The sequence below is a fragment of the Pleuronectes platessa genome, chromosome 23 (genome assembly GCF_947347685.1).
Source record: "Pleuronectes platessa chromosome 23, fPlePla1.1, whole genome shotgun sequence".
In the NCBI taxonomy this organism is placed as follows: domain Eukaryota; kingdom Metazoa; phylum Chordata; class Actinopteri; order Pleuronectiformes; family Pleuronectidae; genus Pleuronectes; species Pleuronectes platessa.
This window is the reverse complement of record NC_070648.1, coordinates 4,183,592-4,198,124: the sequence shown is the minus strand read 5'-3', so window position 1 is coordinate 4,198,124 and position 14,533 is coordinate 4,183,592. Positions and strand designations below refer to the sequence as shown.

The window sequence follows — 14,533 nt, the reverse complement described above, 5'->3', positions numbered from 1 at the left end:
ACTCTACTTGGAAGGTTGTCACATGTTATCAGATGTTTTGGAAAAGTAGAGAGAAACGCTGGGGAAACAGTCACATGACTAAGATTAAAAAATCCCAGGACCTCTCGCCACCTCCAGTCCCTTCAATCTCAATCTCTTGACTCCCACACAGGAATTCTGTTTTCCTCAGGCCAAGCACAACATTTTAAAAACGTCCAAACGTGGAAAAACAGACGATCATTTGTCAGGGTCAAAGCTGCACAAGTTAAATATTTGCCTGGTTGAAAGTCGGAGCAGCCTGAGATCAACACAACGACACGCACACGAGATGTCGTATAAAAACTTTTAATAATCCATAAAATACACATTTAATTAAATATGTACAAAGACAAAAACAGTACATCGATAAAAATAAATCTTAAAAGCAGGCACTTCAACCTGAGACGAGGGTTGTGCCGTTTGTAAAAGATACATTGAGAGTACAAAATTGAACTGATAAAACAAAGTGGCACAGCAGTCAGAACAATAAAACACACACAGGCACCTTCCTATAGCTTAGTTTTGGTCAGACAATAAAAAAAGATAAGTAAAGTGTGGCCTCGGGGTCCAGCACCGATCCTCACGTCTCTCATTTGTAAACCGGAGACAGAAAACGCCATCGTGAGAGGAGGTCACACATCAGAGCCCACAACCTCCACTCAGAATGGACTGAGGAGTCGTGAGGGCACCTTTTATGGCGTTGGTAATGTGAACCAGTCGAGGGCCTGGGAGTTCAAGAAGCACATTCTGACGTCTCCTCGTGAGGCTGCTCCAAATGCAGAGTCACGGGCGGATGTGTAGAAAGAAGTCCGGGCGTTTTTTTGAGAAGATTGGCCATCTCAGATTTCCTCCACTGGAATGCAGGTGCATTCCCCCGCTCGGGAACACAGCGTTCCCAGTGTTCAGACACAAACAAACTGGCGACTCATGGCCCAACTTGTTTTTCTCAACATAAAAAATGCAAATCATTTATCTTTGTGGACAGACTGGGAGCTGTGGTTTTGCAGGTAACTGTTGACAAGTTCTGCAAAATGATCTAATGCTTGTTTGTTTGTTTGTGACGCAGGTAACCGGCCCGTCGTCACAACTCAGAAAAGCACACCGCAAACTTTAGGAGGAAATTATAAAACCTCATGAGTCGGGATTGAACTGTGATGTGTTCAGGTGTCAGATTTTACAGTTGGGAACTTGGAAAGCGCTCGGAATTGACTTGTGTGTCTGAGACAGATGACCACTTTTGTCTGCCAGCATTTTCCTCCTATATCTTCTGCTGTATCTAGATCTACTTGTCCAAAACTGCCGTGGATTAAAAGTCTGCTTTTTGTCAGTCCAAATAAAATCATCATGACCAGTCACGATTGTCAGTTAAATAATAAAAAGAAACTCAGGATTGAGAAACATCCGGTCTCTCGTCGTCTTTTTCCAGTTTCCCCTGCGCGTCACTCGACCGACACCCAGCGTCGTTGTTGGGTTTAATCGTCTTTTCCCAACAAGTAACACATCTTCAGAGGCTTCAGCATCAAGTGGAGTCCTTGAAAACAAACCAGCTGACGAGAGAGCCTCAGACGTGACTCAGCCTGGTCCTCGAACGTCTCAGCTCCAGCCTCAGACGAACAAAGGAAGCCGTCAGTGGCGTCTTGTGCTGCAGTGGACGCACACGTCAACAGACGCCTGCGCTGCAACACAAACCTCCGAGTCCACACACTCAACATCCTCTCACAAGCAGAGTCCTCTCACACACGCCGTCCAAATATGGACTTCCCCCCCCACCCGTCGTCCTTCCTTCCTTCCTTCTCCTCTGTCTTGTATAATTCTCTCCCTCCCTCCCGTCAGTGCTTGTCGTCGTTGAGGTTGTCGTTACGTCGTTGTGTTCCCATCGTGCTCGAGGGGCTCGGGGCTCAGTTCCAGCTGTCGGAGGCCGAGCCCCTCCTGGTGATGGCCCTCAGGGGGCTGCGGGACACCGAGCCGCGCTTCTTCCAGCGAACTGAGGAGAAGGAGAGACGGAGTCAGTGATGCTGCAGATCAACAGGGAATGTTGGTGTTTCAATATCCATTATCAACACAATAGCTGGTTTGACCTTGACTCTAAATCGCCCTATTGAGGCTATTCATTAACCACTTCCTGTTTCAGCACTAGGATTTACACACTGTGGCTACATCTTTTCCAACTAACACAATCTGTCTACACAAGCGTTGTGGTTTTCGGCCTGAATACAAGCACGTCTCCCCAGATGCAAGCAGTTGTATTGTTATAAAATACAGATTTTAAATGCACAGCAGGGTCAGTAAGCTTTTAACTGAATTTCCCTGATGCATTCGGTTGTTTTCTTGCAGATGAAGGTCACGTGATAGCAGCCTGACGAATCAGAGAATCAGCTACGTCATGATCGCAAATGGCTGCAAGTGTCTACGTCATCACTTCCAATCATCTGCCTGTCAAGACTCAAACACGGCTCTGGAGGTTTCAAACTAATAAGCAGCCTTTTCAAGTTTCTCCATTTCAGAAGCTCTAAAACTCCGGAGTGTGGACGTTTTAAAACCTGGTGTAGTAATATGGATGTAGCCTGTAGATCAATTATCATCTCACCTTTTCCCAGACTGGTGGGGAGGGTGGAGCTCTTGTTGAGGGTCGGGGAGTTGGACGACTCCTCCACCCGTTTCCCCTTCGCCTCCCCGGGCGTCAGCGTGGCCGAGCCGTCCTGCTGCAGGTCGCTGAGCGCCTGCTGGAAGGAGTGGGCCAGGCACTCCGTCATGTCCCGCGCCCGCTCCGCCCGGCTGCACCAGAACACCCGGCACTGCAGCTGCTGGCCCTGATGCTTGCAGATGTAGAGGAAGACGTTGGGCCGGGTGGCGTCGGCGGCGCAGTACGCGATGTCCTGCAGGTAGGTCTTGGTGAGCTGCCGCCCGGTGCTCAGCTCCTTGACCTCCACGTACCTGGGGCGCACCACCAGGGCGTGGTCCTTGCTCAGCTTCTTCCCGTTGGCGATGCCGTCCACCAGGTGGCTGATGGCGTCCTGGGCCTGCTCTCGGTCCAGGGAGAAGATTTTCTCCGTGCCCAGGTAGTGGACCTTGAAGAGGGGGTCGCCGTGGGACAGGGACTCGGTGCGGTCGCGGCGGAAGCGGCGGCGGAAGGCGGCCGGGGAGTTCTTGAGCGTTTGCACGAGGTGGAAAGTGCTGAGGGACATGGTGCGTTTGGACGAGACGTCAGCCGAGGTGGAACCAGCTGTGGTCGTCTCCCTCTCGTCCGCCTTTCTCCTACGAATGGAGAGAAGTTTCATCCACTGCTTTTATCTGAAAGGAAGCAGAGAAAGGTTGATGAGGATCCAGTTTGAAGGAGAAACAGGAATAATTGGAAAGTGACGGATGCTTGAGGTTTGTTTGGTGGGTTTCACTTTTTGTGTTTTCTCAGCACAACCTGTCCTGCAGCGTGAAAAACAACCAAAGGCCACCGAGCAGGATCAGTAACACAAGTGACGCATTTCAGCAAAGAACAATTATTCACCACAGACACGGTCTATTAAATATTGACCGTGAGTCCCTCGGAGACTGACTGGAAACACGGAAGGTGACGGTAGCACAAAGGTGGCAGAAACAAATCAGATAAGCAGCCGTCATATCTCCACACTGTTAGTTACTGGAAGACGACTGTGACCCTGCAAACAAGTGTTATGCAAGCATATCAGGCCCCCCCCACCCACCCACACACTGTCTCCCATCCCTCAGACCCTGCAGAACCGCATGTTCTCCATTGTGCTAAACTTTATTTTTTCCCCCCTTTCTCCTTTCTCGGACATTCTTTCAACATCCGAGCCTCCTCCTCAGACGCGGGGACAGAGAACCGCCGACTGTTCCAAGCTGGTGGCCATTGTTAGTGGACCCCCTGTGCAGGAAGCAGCTTTGTACACCCCCCCCACACACACCAAAAAGAATAACTAAAATATGTATCCCTGCAAAACAATGGCATGCCTCAGAGTGTGTGTCACACCAGGAAAAGAGAAGCAGGTTGATCCAGAGCCTCGTGAAACCAGTGAACGTGAACATGCACACGTGTGGGTCCCAAACGAGCTGTGACACCACAACCTGCACTCGGACGCACAAGTACACACAGGCTGGTATTTTGCATTGAACCAAAACTACAGTACAGTACTGGTTCCATACCAAACACTTTTAAAATCCATGTTTTCTGCTGTCAGATCTAAAAGTGCATCCTGTTGTCTTTTTGGATATTTCTGCATGGAGCTGGATGATGAGGCCAAAAAATCATTCCAAGATAAAAACAAATACATCAGTCGATATCGATAATTATTTATTTTGAAGTTTAAACACTGATTTTTGCTCCTGAGTGAAGGTTGTGGTTTTAAACTCTTTAGTTAAAACCCTTGACAGCAAAACCCTACACACAGGTTGAGGTAGATCAATGTGTCAAGTTAAAGTAATATATAATCAGACTTTTCATATTTCGTTATTGATGAAAAACACATTGCGATAATTATTTCTAACGTCTTATTTCCCGGCCCTATTCTGCTTATATGCATTTTCTTGTCCATCCACTTTATTCTCAATATATAACAAAGAATAACAAATTCAATTCAGGCGTTTATTGTCATTGAACAACGAAACTTGGTGCAACTCCTCTCAGTGGTACAAAGAGACAACAATTAAAAGAATCAATGATCAAAGATCGACCAACAACTAGCAATCAATACTAGACAAGTGGCAAACAATACTTGAACTCTTATTTCAGAGTAAAATTCTCATCCCTCTTATAAGCCGAATTATCCACCCGATCTTAACGACCACTATAAACAACACAAACACATATTGTGTGATGTGTAATTGCAGGGAAGGACGAGAAAACCTTTAATTGACAGATATATGATCGAGGTTCAGCGTGAGTCCGATAAAAGTCCACATTTCAGAGGCAAATATCTGAACATCTCCAGACTCCATTAACATTTCTCACAAGATAAAGAGTGAAAGTAACATTTTAACACAACACGTGAGTTTGAGGTGTTTTAAAATCTTACCTGCACGCGTTCATGCAAACGACGACACTCGTGCGCCTCAGGTGAAGTTTCCCAAAACTCAGGTGCAGGGTTGTAGTCCTGTGCGTTCACACACACGCAGACACACACTGTCCTCCAGCATGAAAACACTCCTGTGTCATTTACAGCAAACACACACATACACGCAGGGTTGATGATCTACGGAAGCCGCGGGGACAGACTGGTCTCCTCGTGCCTCTGCTCGGTGCGCGTGTGTTAAGTGACTGAATCCCGGAGCTCGTGGGAGAACCGCTTAAAACGAAGCGCAGGCGCGAGCACGTCACACGCGTGGACGAGCACTTGCGTCCAAGGGGCTGGATGGCGTGGAGGCGGGAGGAGAGGAGGAGGAGGAGGAGGAGGTGACGATCACAAACTGAGGAGTCACATCTATTCGTTTCACTTACGACAACATTTATATAAAGCGAAATAATTAAAACTCAAAACTCCATGATTTTTGTGTTTCACTTAAATGTGCCTCGTCTTATGCAAAATCCACTCAAATACAGCCTGATGCATTTAATGTCTTTGGAAAAAAATGGAAATTTTAAACCCATATTCTTGTAACCAATATTTTATTAAATTATTTTAGTTGTGTCCTTCTTTGCCTCCTTTCTTCTTCCATCCTCTCCTTTCCTTTATTTCCATTTGTCTGTGTTGTATTATTTTCATTATCATTTATTATTATTATTATTAGAACAAGAAGACGAAGAAGAAGAAGAAGAAGAAGAAGAAGAAGAAGAAGAAGAAGAAGAAGAAGAAGAAGAAGAAGAAGAAGCCAGTTAAAACACTTCATCATGACCAAACACACAATTGACAATATCAATATTTCAAGTATTTTTCAATTAATTAATCAAATATAGATCATAGCACCTCACCAGTTTCTCCAGAATCCATCCATCCATCCAGCTTCAGGGGTCACTTGGGAACTGGAGCCAATCCCAGCTGGCATTGGGAGAGAGGCGGGGTCCATCCAGGACAAGATGCCAGTGTTGTCCAGAGCCGACTTATAGAGACAAACAGCCGTTCATACTCACATTCATACCTACAGTCAGCTTTACTTTTACAAGATTTCATTTTTAAATGTCTGGTTTTTGTTCATCTTGTAGTCCAAAATCTCAATAAAACAGTGTTTAGTGATAGAAAACTGAGAAATCCTCATATTTGATAAGTTGGAACCACTTATTGACATATTTGCTCTTTAGTTTTTACATAAATCATCAATATTGATCTACATGGCCGGTGAAAATTTACCAAACGTCGGATTCTCATGACAATATACGAGTTGACCTCCTTTCCCAAGCCTGTGACGACATGGTGCTCCAACTGAAAGTTTCACTTGACTAAATTCTAGCACATGTGCGACGCCATACTGGTTAAAACATCTGAAACCCAGTACCTCTCATTTCCATCACATTGCGTCACCGTCTGTCTTTAATGGGGATCGTTGGGCTCAGTGGCTCAGATGTGCTCCCAGTGTTTATTCTGGGGGCATTTGGAACAGTGGCAGAGGAAAAACTTTAAACGGTTCCATGTGTGTGCGCGTCGTCTGTACACGTGTGTGTGTGTGTGTGTGTGTGTGGGTGGGTGTGTGGGGGTGTGTGAGTGTGTGGCTGGGTGTGCCTGACGCAGGGAAACAGTAGGGCCCCTGTTTCTCTCTGGGTTTAGCCCAACAACAGTTAGGTTCTGGACGTCACACTCGCCTCGGGGCCTTGCTGGACACACTGGAACTATTCTTGGGGCACCAGTGACATAATGGTGCATCTCAACGCAGGCACCATATATCTGCTAACGGCCAGCAAGAACAGTGTCAAACCAGTGTCAAACCAGTGTAAACCGCGGCATGGGGGCAGCTGCTGCTCTGGAACACGTGAGAGCATGTTGTGACCTGTTGCATTGAATGTATATCTTATACTCCATGTGCCCAGGGAGGGAACCATTGAGCGAGTCCCTGTGCCTACAGAACACACAACATAATACAACTTGAAATCTCTTTTAAAACATTATCAAAGTTGATCTAAAAGCCATTTGCAACATTTATTGATATGTCTGGATATCTTATCTTTGGCCGTGTGGGCAGAATTGCTCAAGGGATGAAAATAACTGGCATCAACACAACAACTAGACATTTATGGTCCCCAGACGATGATAAATCCTCCTGACTTTGATCCCCTGCCCTCGATATTTATGGTTCAGAGGATATCTTTGGAACTGTCAAATGGATTTAGTGATGTAAACTTTTCACCTCCTGTGAAATGAATCAACCCCGGTGGTAAAACAGCAAAGCTTGTACAAATATAAAATATCAGAATTAGTTTTTCAGTGAAACGTGTCTAACCCATCAGGACAAACTATACTGATTTAATTAATATCTAATCCTAAACCCTGAGCCTTTAATATGAAACATCGGAAAGTCTTAGCGGGTGTGGCTGCTACACATCCTACAACAGCTTATTTAAAAAGTCCTGAATAATACCAGAAACTGAAACTAGTTTACAAACCCCTGCCCAGGTAGTCACACGTCGATGTGGAGGCAACAAAGACGACCTCTGACTCCAGCAGGCAGCGTAGAGGAAAACGGGCGGTTCAAGCAAGTACAGAAAGTCGCAGAAAATAAAAAGCTCCTTTGACGGACAAAGTCAACACAGTTCACAGCTGAGCCACGAGAAAATTTGGGGATTTCTAGGAAAAAATCTCAGTGTGTGCGTGTTTTACCAGACCAAGGCTGAGAAAAGGGGAAAAAGAACAGCCCGTTGATTAGATTAAGTTTTTATTCAGAGATTGGAAATGACTGTCTGACGTGGGACAGAAGGATGTTTTTCCAACTCCAGTGAATCAAAGATGAGAGGAGGCCTGATTCCAAGAAGGAGGTTTACTGAGTTATCTGCTGCTGGAAGAGATTATTGCTGTGGTGGTTATGCAGCGTCTTTAGAACACAAACAAAATGCTTCAATTGTGGGAAACAGGGCAAACTGAAAATTAAGGAAGTACAATAACACTATATGAACCACGGTTTATTAATGGAAGTGTTTTATACCCACTTCTCTTTTTTGAAATCGTAAATCAAATGCCACAAGCTGTGAGATACACAAGTATTTGCACTGATGCATATCTCCAGCTTGTCAACAGTGAAGACAGTGTTCCAGTCCAATATTTGTCTGAGTCACGGTGAAGTAAAAGTACAATACAGTCTGTCCCCAGGTCAAATTGTCTGGCAAGTCAGCGGCTATGTTGGCAACGCCCACAGGCGAAGGGCAATTGCCTTAGGTCTCAACTGCCCTTTGTGTTTAGTACTAATTAGCAAGTATTCACACAATTAACTAAGATGGTGGGAAAACAAACAATGTAAGTATCAGCATGTTAGCAGTGTCATTATTATTTATCTCAAGGTACCTTCCTGTGTATATATAAATGGCAGAAACTAAATATTTGGAACAATTTATACTTTAGCTGTCGTTGTTTAATAGTATTAAAGGCTTTTAAACTTAAAGACTTATTTAAAATTAGATCAATTCCAGGTAGAATAAGTTAAAATGAGAAAGAAGCACAAAACCCTCACTCACAGTGAAAACCATCAAACTGACTTGTGTTTGTTTTTGTCACACGTGAGACACATGACCAACAGCATGTCTCAGTGTGACATGCGGTGTGTGTTTTCTGCCAACGTGGTCCTCTGTGGTCACACCAGTTGTTGTTGTTGACGTAAATAACACTTACGCACACGCAGGGCACATACCTTCGAGGAGGAAGTCGGATGTGGCTTGGAGATATGAAAACAGGAATGGTGACAGTTGAGATATGGGTCACTCGCTGTTCTCAAATATTTACAATAGAGGACATGAAGGGACGCAGGTGTTTGTCCCGTACAACAAGTATTTGAAACACGTCCACCAGTTCCAGGCTCATAAATGCAGCTGAGGTTCTGTTAACTCGAGTCAATTTTGACCTTTGTGTGTTTTGAACGGGATCAGGACATTTGATTTTCATGTTATTTCTCTGTAAATGTCAAGATATAGGGAGAAACTTAAACATAATGGAGTTGATGTCAAGTTTTTATCCATCATCATAAGATCTGACTGGTTTTAAGAGCAAAACCAATGCAGGATGTTGGCATTATTGGGAAATAACAATGGAGAGAGCATGAAAACCCCCTGAATTTGCAGACTTCCATTGGTTTGACCCTGATCAGAGGACAAAAGCATCTCTCCCTGATTGAAAGTGAGCAGCTTTAATCCTGTGGAGTGTGAATCTCTATCTTCACTCCCTGGTTACACCTTCCAGAACAAGTTCAACAGGCCTCTGGTTTCATACTGGGAAATGGATCAGTTATTCAAAAGAGAAGTCATCGACGGGGGGGGGGGGGGGTTCATTGTATTTGCTGGCCTCATTGTTAAGTCTTCCTGTTATTCGCTGGAATTCAAAGGAATAAAATCGGAGGAAATTACTTAACAGTGAGAAAAGAGAAGAAATGGGCGGCTTCCACTTCTGATCATTTGGAAATCTGACATTACCCCATAAATTATGATTTCATAGTATGAGAGAGTTTTTGCAGAACTACAGGGGTTTCATTGTTGATTGAAAACTTAGTTAACCCCCTCAACACAACACAAATACACACACATTTCACTGTGAAGACTCCTCGCAGTAGAGCAGTAAGGGAGAGGCGCTTTCCTCAGGATGTTACTCCAGAAGCTCATGTGCGGCTGTGTGTGTTTGCAGTCGACGCCACGATGCACATCACAAGCTGCTGGTTTTAGTGGAAATACAAGAATGTGTGGAGCCGCTGTGCAGCTGTTTCCCTGTTTGTGGTCAGTGAACATAAGAGGGTGCTGGGTTTGTAAACACCACGATATGCCGATTAAAAATGTTTAATCATTGTGTGAAAGTGTTTCAGTTACTGTGGGATTTACTGAAGGTTTCATTTTCAAGACCTGTGGGAATTGTCAACATAAAAAAATCCCAGAGTTTTATACCAAACTCTGGGATTGCGTTTTAATTCTTGGTTCCCTTTAGTTGACTATGTCGCCATTCTTCAATTGCTCAATTACTTTGGGCGAATGTCTCAACTCTACATAAAAATGGATGACATGACAGATTCCCAAAAGTGAAGCCAAAGCATCTCCATCGCCCCCTGATGGCTGCCGGTCATAAACCTCAACTTCTCCATGTTGGTGGACGGGAAATGGGTCAAACTAAAATGTCAAAGAAACACATTGAATAAACTTGTTGTCATTTTTTATTTCAGGAAGTGCAATCTGTCCGCACACCTGTCTACAGCTCAACAATTGCACAGCAGCCCTGAGGCTGTTACACAAAAAAAGTTGGAAAGTAAAGTGTGTTTACTGTGGCAACAGGTTGACCTGTAAGTCGCTGTTGTCTGTAAACGTGGCTGATCTCAGTTTTGACCTGTGACAACAAGAAATGCACGTTTTCCATGCTCACACACCTGGGGTTAGAAAGGGAAGCCACAGGTTTAACAGAGGTGTCATCAGCAGCAATATAAATACATTTCTAATTGATTTGTGAGTGAAAGGATGTAATTCATCCCAATAGAGTTGCCACAGATTGTTTTTTGCCAGACGCTTCCTGAAAGTGAATTCCTTTGTGCCCCTTACGAGAACAGATTAACTGGACACGGTCAAGGAGCTGTGCCAGAATGAGACACTTCTTGTATTTCCCTTACAGGAAAGGTGATTGTATATTTTACCTTTACCGAAAATCTACCGGCAGTGTTATTGTTCAATTTTTTCTACTGTGCGTTTGGCCAGAGTCCCGTGGTGAGCAAGTGACCGAGTGACCCCGACCTTTAAAACGTATCACATGACTCAGGCCGTCTGAGGGGAGGCTACACAAAAAAAAAACACACAAAAAAAGCCACCTCTGCCACCACCTCACAACTGGCTCCAGATGTCCTAATAAGGCATGTTAATGGAGCTGAGGGAATGACACCCTGTCTGCCTTGTACCATCCAGTTATCTTTGCACCAGGGTTGCGTCAGTCAGCTGATGAGCTAATTTCCTGCTTTTCTTTTCATTTCTCAGAGTGTGTGTGTGTGAGTGGGGGGGGGGGGGGGGGGGGGGGCTAGGTATGATCACAGCAGACAGGAGGAGAAGTTTGGGGACTTTCCTTAAATCTTAAATCTTATTTCCACGCTGTCATGCTGATAAGGAGATTTCTTGAACGCAGAAACTTTATGCCAAAGAGAGACAAACCAATTTTGTGACATTCTTGAATTTAGAATATTTGGACTCTTGTGGCTACTCTATCTCCAAAGTCTCCTTTTCACGATAAGCAGAATAAAAGGCGTTAAGCCACTCAAGCAGCTCTTATCACAATTCTTTGCTCGTTCTGGGCGTTTCTTTGTTTTCTTATTGATGTGGCGGAGAAACTAATCAGGGATTTTATTTTCAAAGCAAAATAAGGACCAAACATGGACTCGATGGAATCTGTGCGAGGGAGGTTCCACTTGGGAATCCTCTTTTGTTTTGACTGTGTCTCCGTCCCCGTCCACCGGCCCTTTCTCATTCTGTCATGTTCAGCCCTTTTGAGATAAGATGCGATAGATGTGGTGTTGACTGCTTTGTTGTGGAAATGCACCCGAGCTCAGGGACCAATCAGAACCTAGACTAAACAGGACGAGGAGGTGGCTTCCTGTACGGCCCCCCCCGGACAGGGTCGTTGTTATATGGGACTGTTCTGAATCTGCAGGAAGGACTTTCTCAAGCCGCCAGCCAGAGGAACAATGGCTGGAGAAAATGAAAAGTAATCCAGGTCAGAATGATGAGATTGAACTAAATGCTGAAGTCCAACATGTATTTGTATGATGGTGGGTTACATGTCAGATTGTTTCATGAATGAGAAACTCTCGTCGACCGAACCTGGATACAAACCTTTGGTATTATCTGCTAAATGAAAGGTCACCAACCGGAAACAGGTTTTTCTTTTTTAGCGCCTGAAAATGTCCCGATAACAGGAAATGAAATCATCACTTGTCATCTGTCACTTCACATGATATTGTCGTCACTCACAGCATCACGTCTAAGCGGCTGATTCATTTAAGTTCATGTCAAGATTAAAGCTGAGTTTGTGTCACCTTTCTTGAGTATGAGACGGTTTATTACATAACGCTGACATAATTCACACCTAATGAACGAGAGAGACGGCTTCCTGTGCGTCAGCTTGAAAAGGTCAATGTGGAAAAAAGCTTTACAGCAAAGTTCTAGTGCCGTCTTTAAAACAGCATGGGGACAAAAGTCCTGCCGTTTTAATAGAGAGGTAAAGATTCATACATCTGGGTTTTAAAGGTTATTTAACATTACCTCTGCTCAAGATCCAGATCCAGAAGCTAATTAGCTTTAGCATAAGGCCCAGGAAGAGGAGGAAAGATGATCTGTGCTTTTCGACCAATCGTAAGTCAGTCACAGCTGTCAATCATTTCCTTTCAAGCTCTTCTATAGAATGAAATAACCAATTAAAGCCAAACCTACCAGCAACAAACACTTAAGAGCGACCTTAAAATGCTCGGTTTACGTCCCATCCACTAACATGGGAGAGACCGGATTCATGAGCTGTACTGCATGTGACTATTAAAACGTTTCCAATCGTGTCATCCATCTTCACATCCAGTCTATCTTCTGAGCATATTACCTAGCTGCGTCTTTTTCTTACTCTCACATGTGCTCTTAAAACCAACCATAATTTTCCGGTGAGAGGCCCCTCTCTCTTTCTTACTCACACTCCACTGACTAATACCGTCTACAATGCCTCTGCCTCCCCTAACAGCCTGTGAGTCCTCTGTAGTGCGTCTGTAAAAACCGTCAGGGGGCGTCTTACCCACGTCATCGGCAGAGCCTCAGAGGCCGCTGATGAAAACCGACGGCAATGCTCTGGTCTTGCAGCCTGCGTCCAGCCAACGGAGCCATTAGTCAGTTATAAGGAGTCACACCGGCCCACTGGAGCTATTAATAGCAACATAGACGGCTTTATTTTCTCCAGGAGAAAAGCCAGCCCAGCAAAATCCCCCTTTCCCAGCTCATTTCCTCCCCACCCTCCACTCGGCCGTGTACTAAATGTATTTTTAGTCTCAAGCAACTAAAGGCTCCTATTTATACCGAGACTTGTGTGTAGAATCAAACACAAATCATAGGAGAGCAGTGAAGATGGAAGAGCGTCAGGGTCACACGCGGCAGGCTGCAGGTTAATGAATACAAATCATCATGTGAGAACTGACAGTGACGATCTCTGACATATTTCTCTGCTGATTCACTCGTCAGTTATTACCTCAAACCAGACTTTCACACATGACTTCACCCGCTGAGGTCTCGTGGGTTTCACAGACAATCATTACACGGCTCTTAAAACAGAAGGACGGTAAAGAGGGGACAACGTTTGGACACGATCCATTTGATGCGTGTATTTGTTTTTCATCAGGTCAAAGGTCAGATAGAAAGTTATGAAGAAGATGTTTCTGCTGGATTGATTCGATTTTTTATTCAAAAGAAACGGAGGCAGTAAAATAAATGTAGTCGATTGAAAAGCAGTAAATAAAGAGGCAGAAAGTAGCTCAAAATGTAAATACTCAAACGAAGTACCTCAAACTCAAAGATGTACTTAAGTACTCAGCTTGGAGATAACATTTGTATACACTCAAACTATAGTCCCCTTTCTTTATTGAGGCTTGAGTGACGTCAACCAGCCAGAGGGGTTCCATGGGTTCTACCTGCTGTGGGTGGATCTGCGTTGACAGGCTCTTAAAACACATCATAAACAGCTGGTATCGAGCATGAGGTCAAACATGGGGTATTTTGATTTGATCAGCTCACTATTTTAAAAGCACATGTGTTTGTTCCACCTCATGAACCAGGATGCTAGATTGAGACAAATTCACTTGACAGGCGGATCTGAAGAATGACGTGTGCTTCCTCTCTCTCTTAATGAGTCATATCTTCAGATCCACTCCGTTCAGATCAATCTTTATATATATGTATTATATATTTTCCCTCTGGTCTAGTTGATGAATTTGTTCATTACTTCTCTCACCTCGTGGTTCTCAGTTCCTCTAACATGGCGCTCAGTTGTCTGGGACTCGCCGTTATGTCTGAAACAGTTCATGAGATCATTCTTATTTCTGGTGCTGAACTTCTCACTATGATGACATGTTCACACCTGCGTCATCACCAGCTTCTTCTACAGAATATCACCTCTTCACAGCTCCTCTGTGAGATCCAGCCCTTTTTATATCATACGATCCCTGGATGTAAAACTGCATAAATCTGTTAAACACACAGAAACAGAAGCCAAAGGCGTCGGTCTTGTTATTAGTAAAATAATCCTCGGCTTGTGGTTGGAAAGGAAATAAAAACTCAGTTGTTGAGGAGAACTAGAAAATGTAACCGCCGAAAAGATGCAATAATCCACTTTGAGTCATATTTTGTATATTGAGTGAAAATAATAAAACTTGAGTGATTCATAAT

General features: G+C 44.3%; 2 protein-coding genes across 2 annotated transcripts in view; both read right to left on the bottom strand.

Annotated features, from left to right (window-relative positions):
• rbpjb (recombination signal binding protein for immunoglobulin kappa J region b) overlaps window positions 1–14,533 on the bottom strand; it is a 103,571-nt gene that overhangs the window by 77,187 nt on the left and 11,851 nt on the right. The gene's annotated exons all lie outside the window — the stretch shown is intronic.
• si:dkey-19b23.8 (uncharacterized) lies at window positions 311–5,334 on the bottom strand. The gene is made up of 3 exons (XM_053416171.1): window positions 5,046–5,334; window positions 2,606–3,309; window positions 311–2,002 (listed from the first exon to the last, which is right to left on the bottom strand). The coding sequence occupies exons 2-3, from the start codon at window positions 3,294–3,296 to the stop codon at window positions 1,917–1,919; spliced, it is 777 nt and encodes a 258-aa protein (XP_053272146.1). The 5' UTR covers window positions 3,297–3,309; window positions 5,046–5,334; the 3' UTR covers window positions 311–1,916.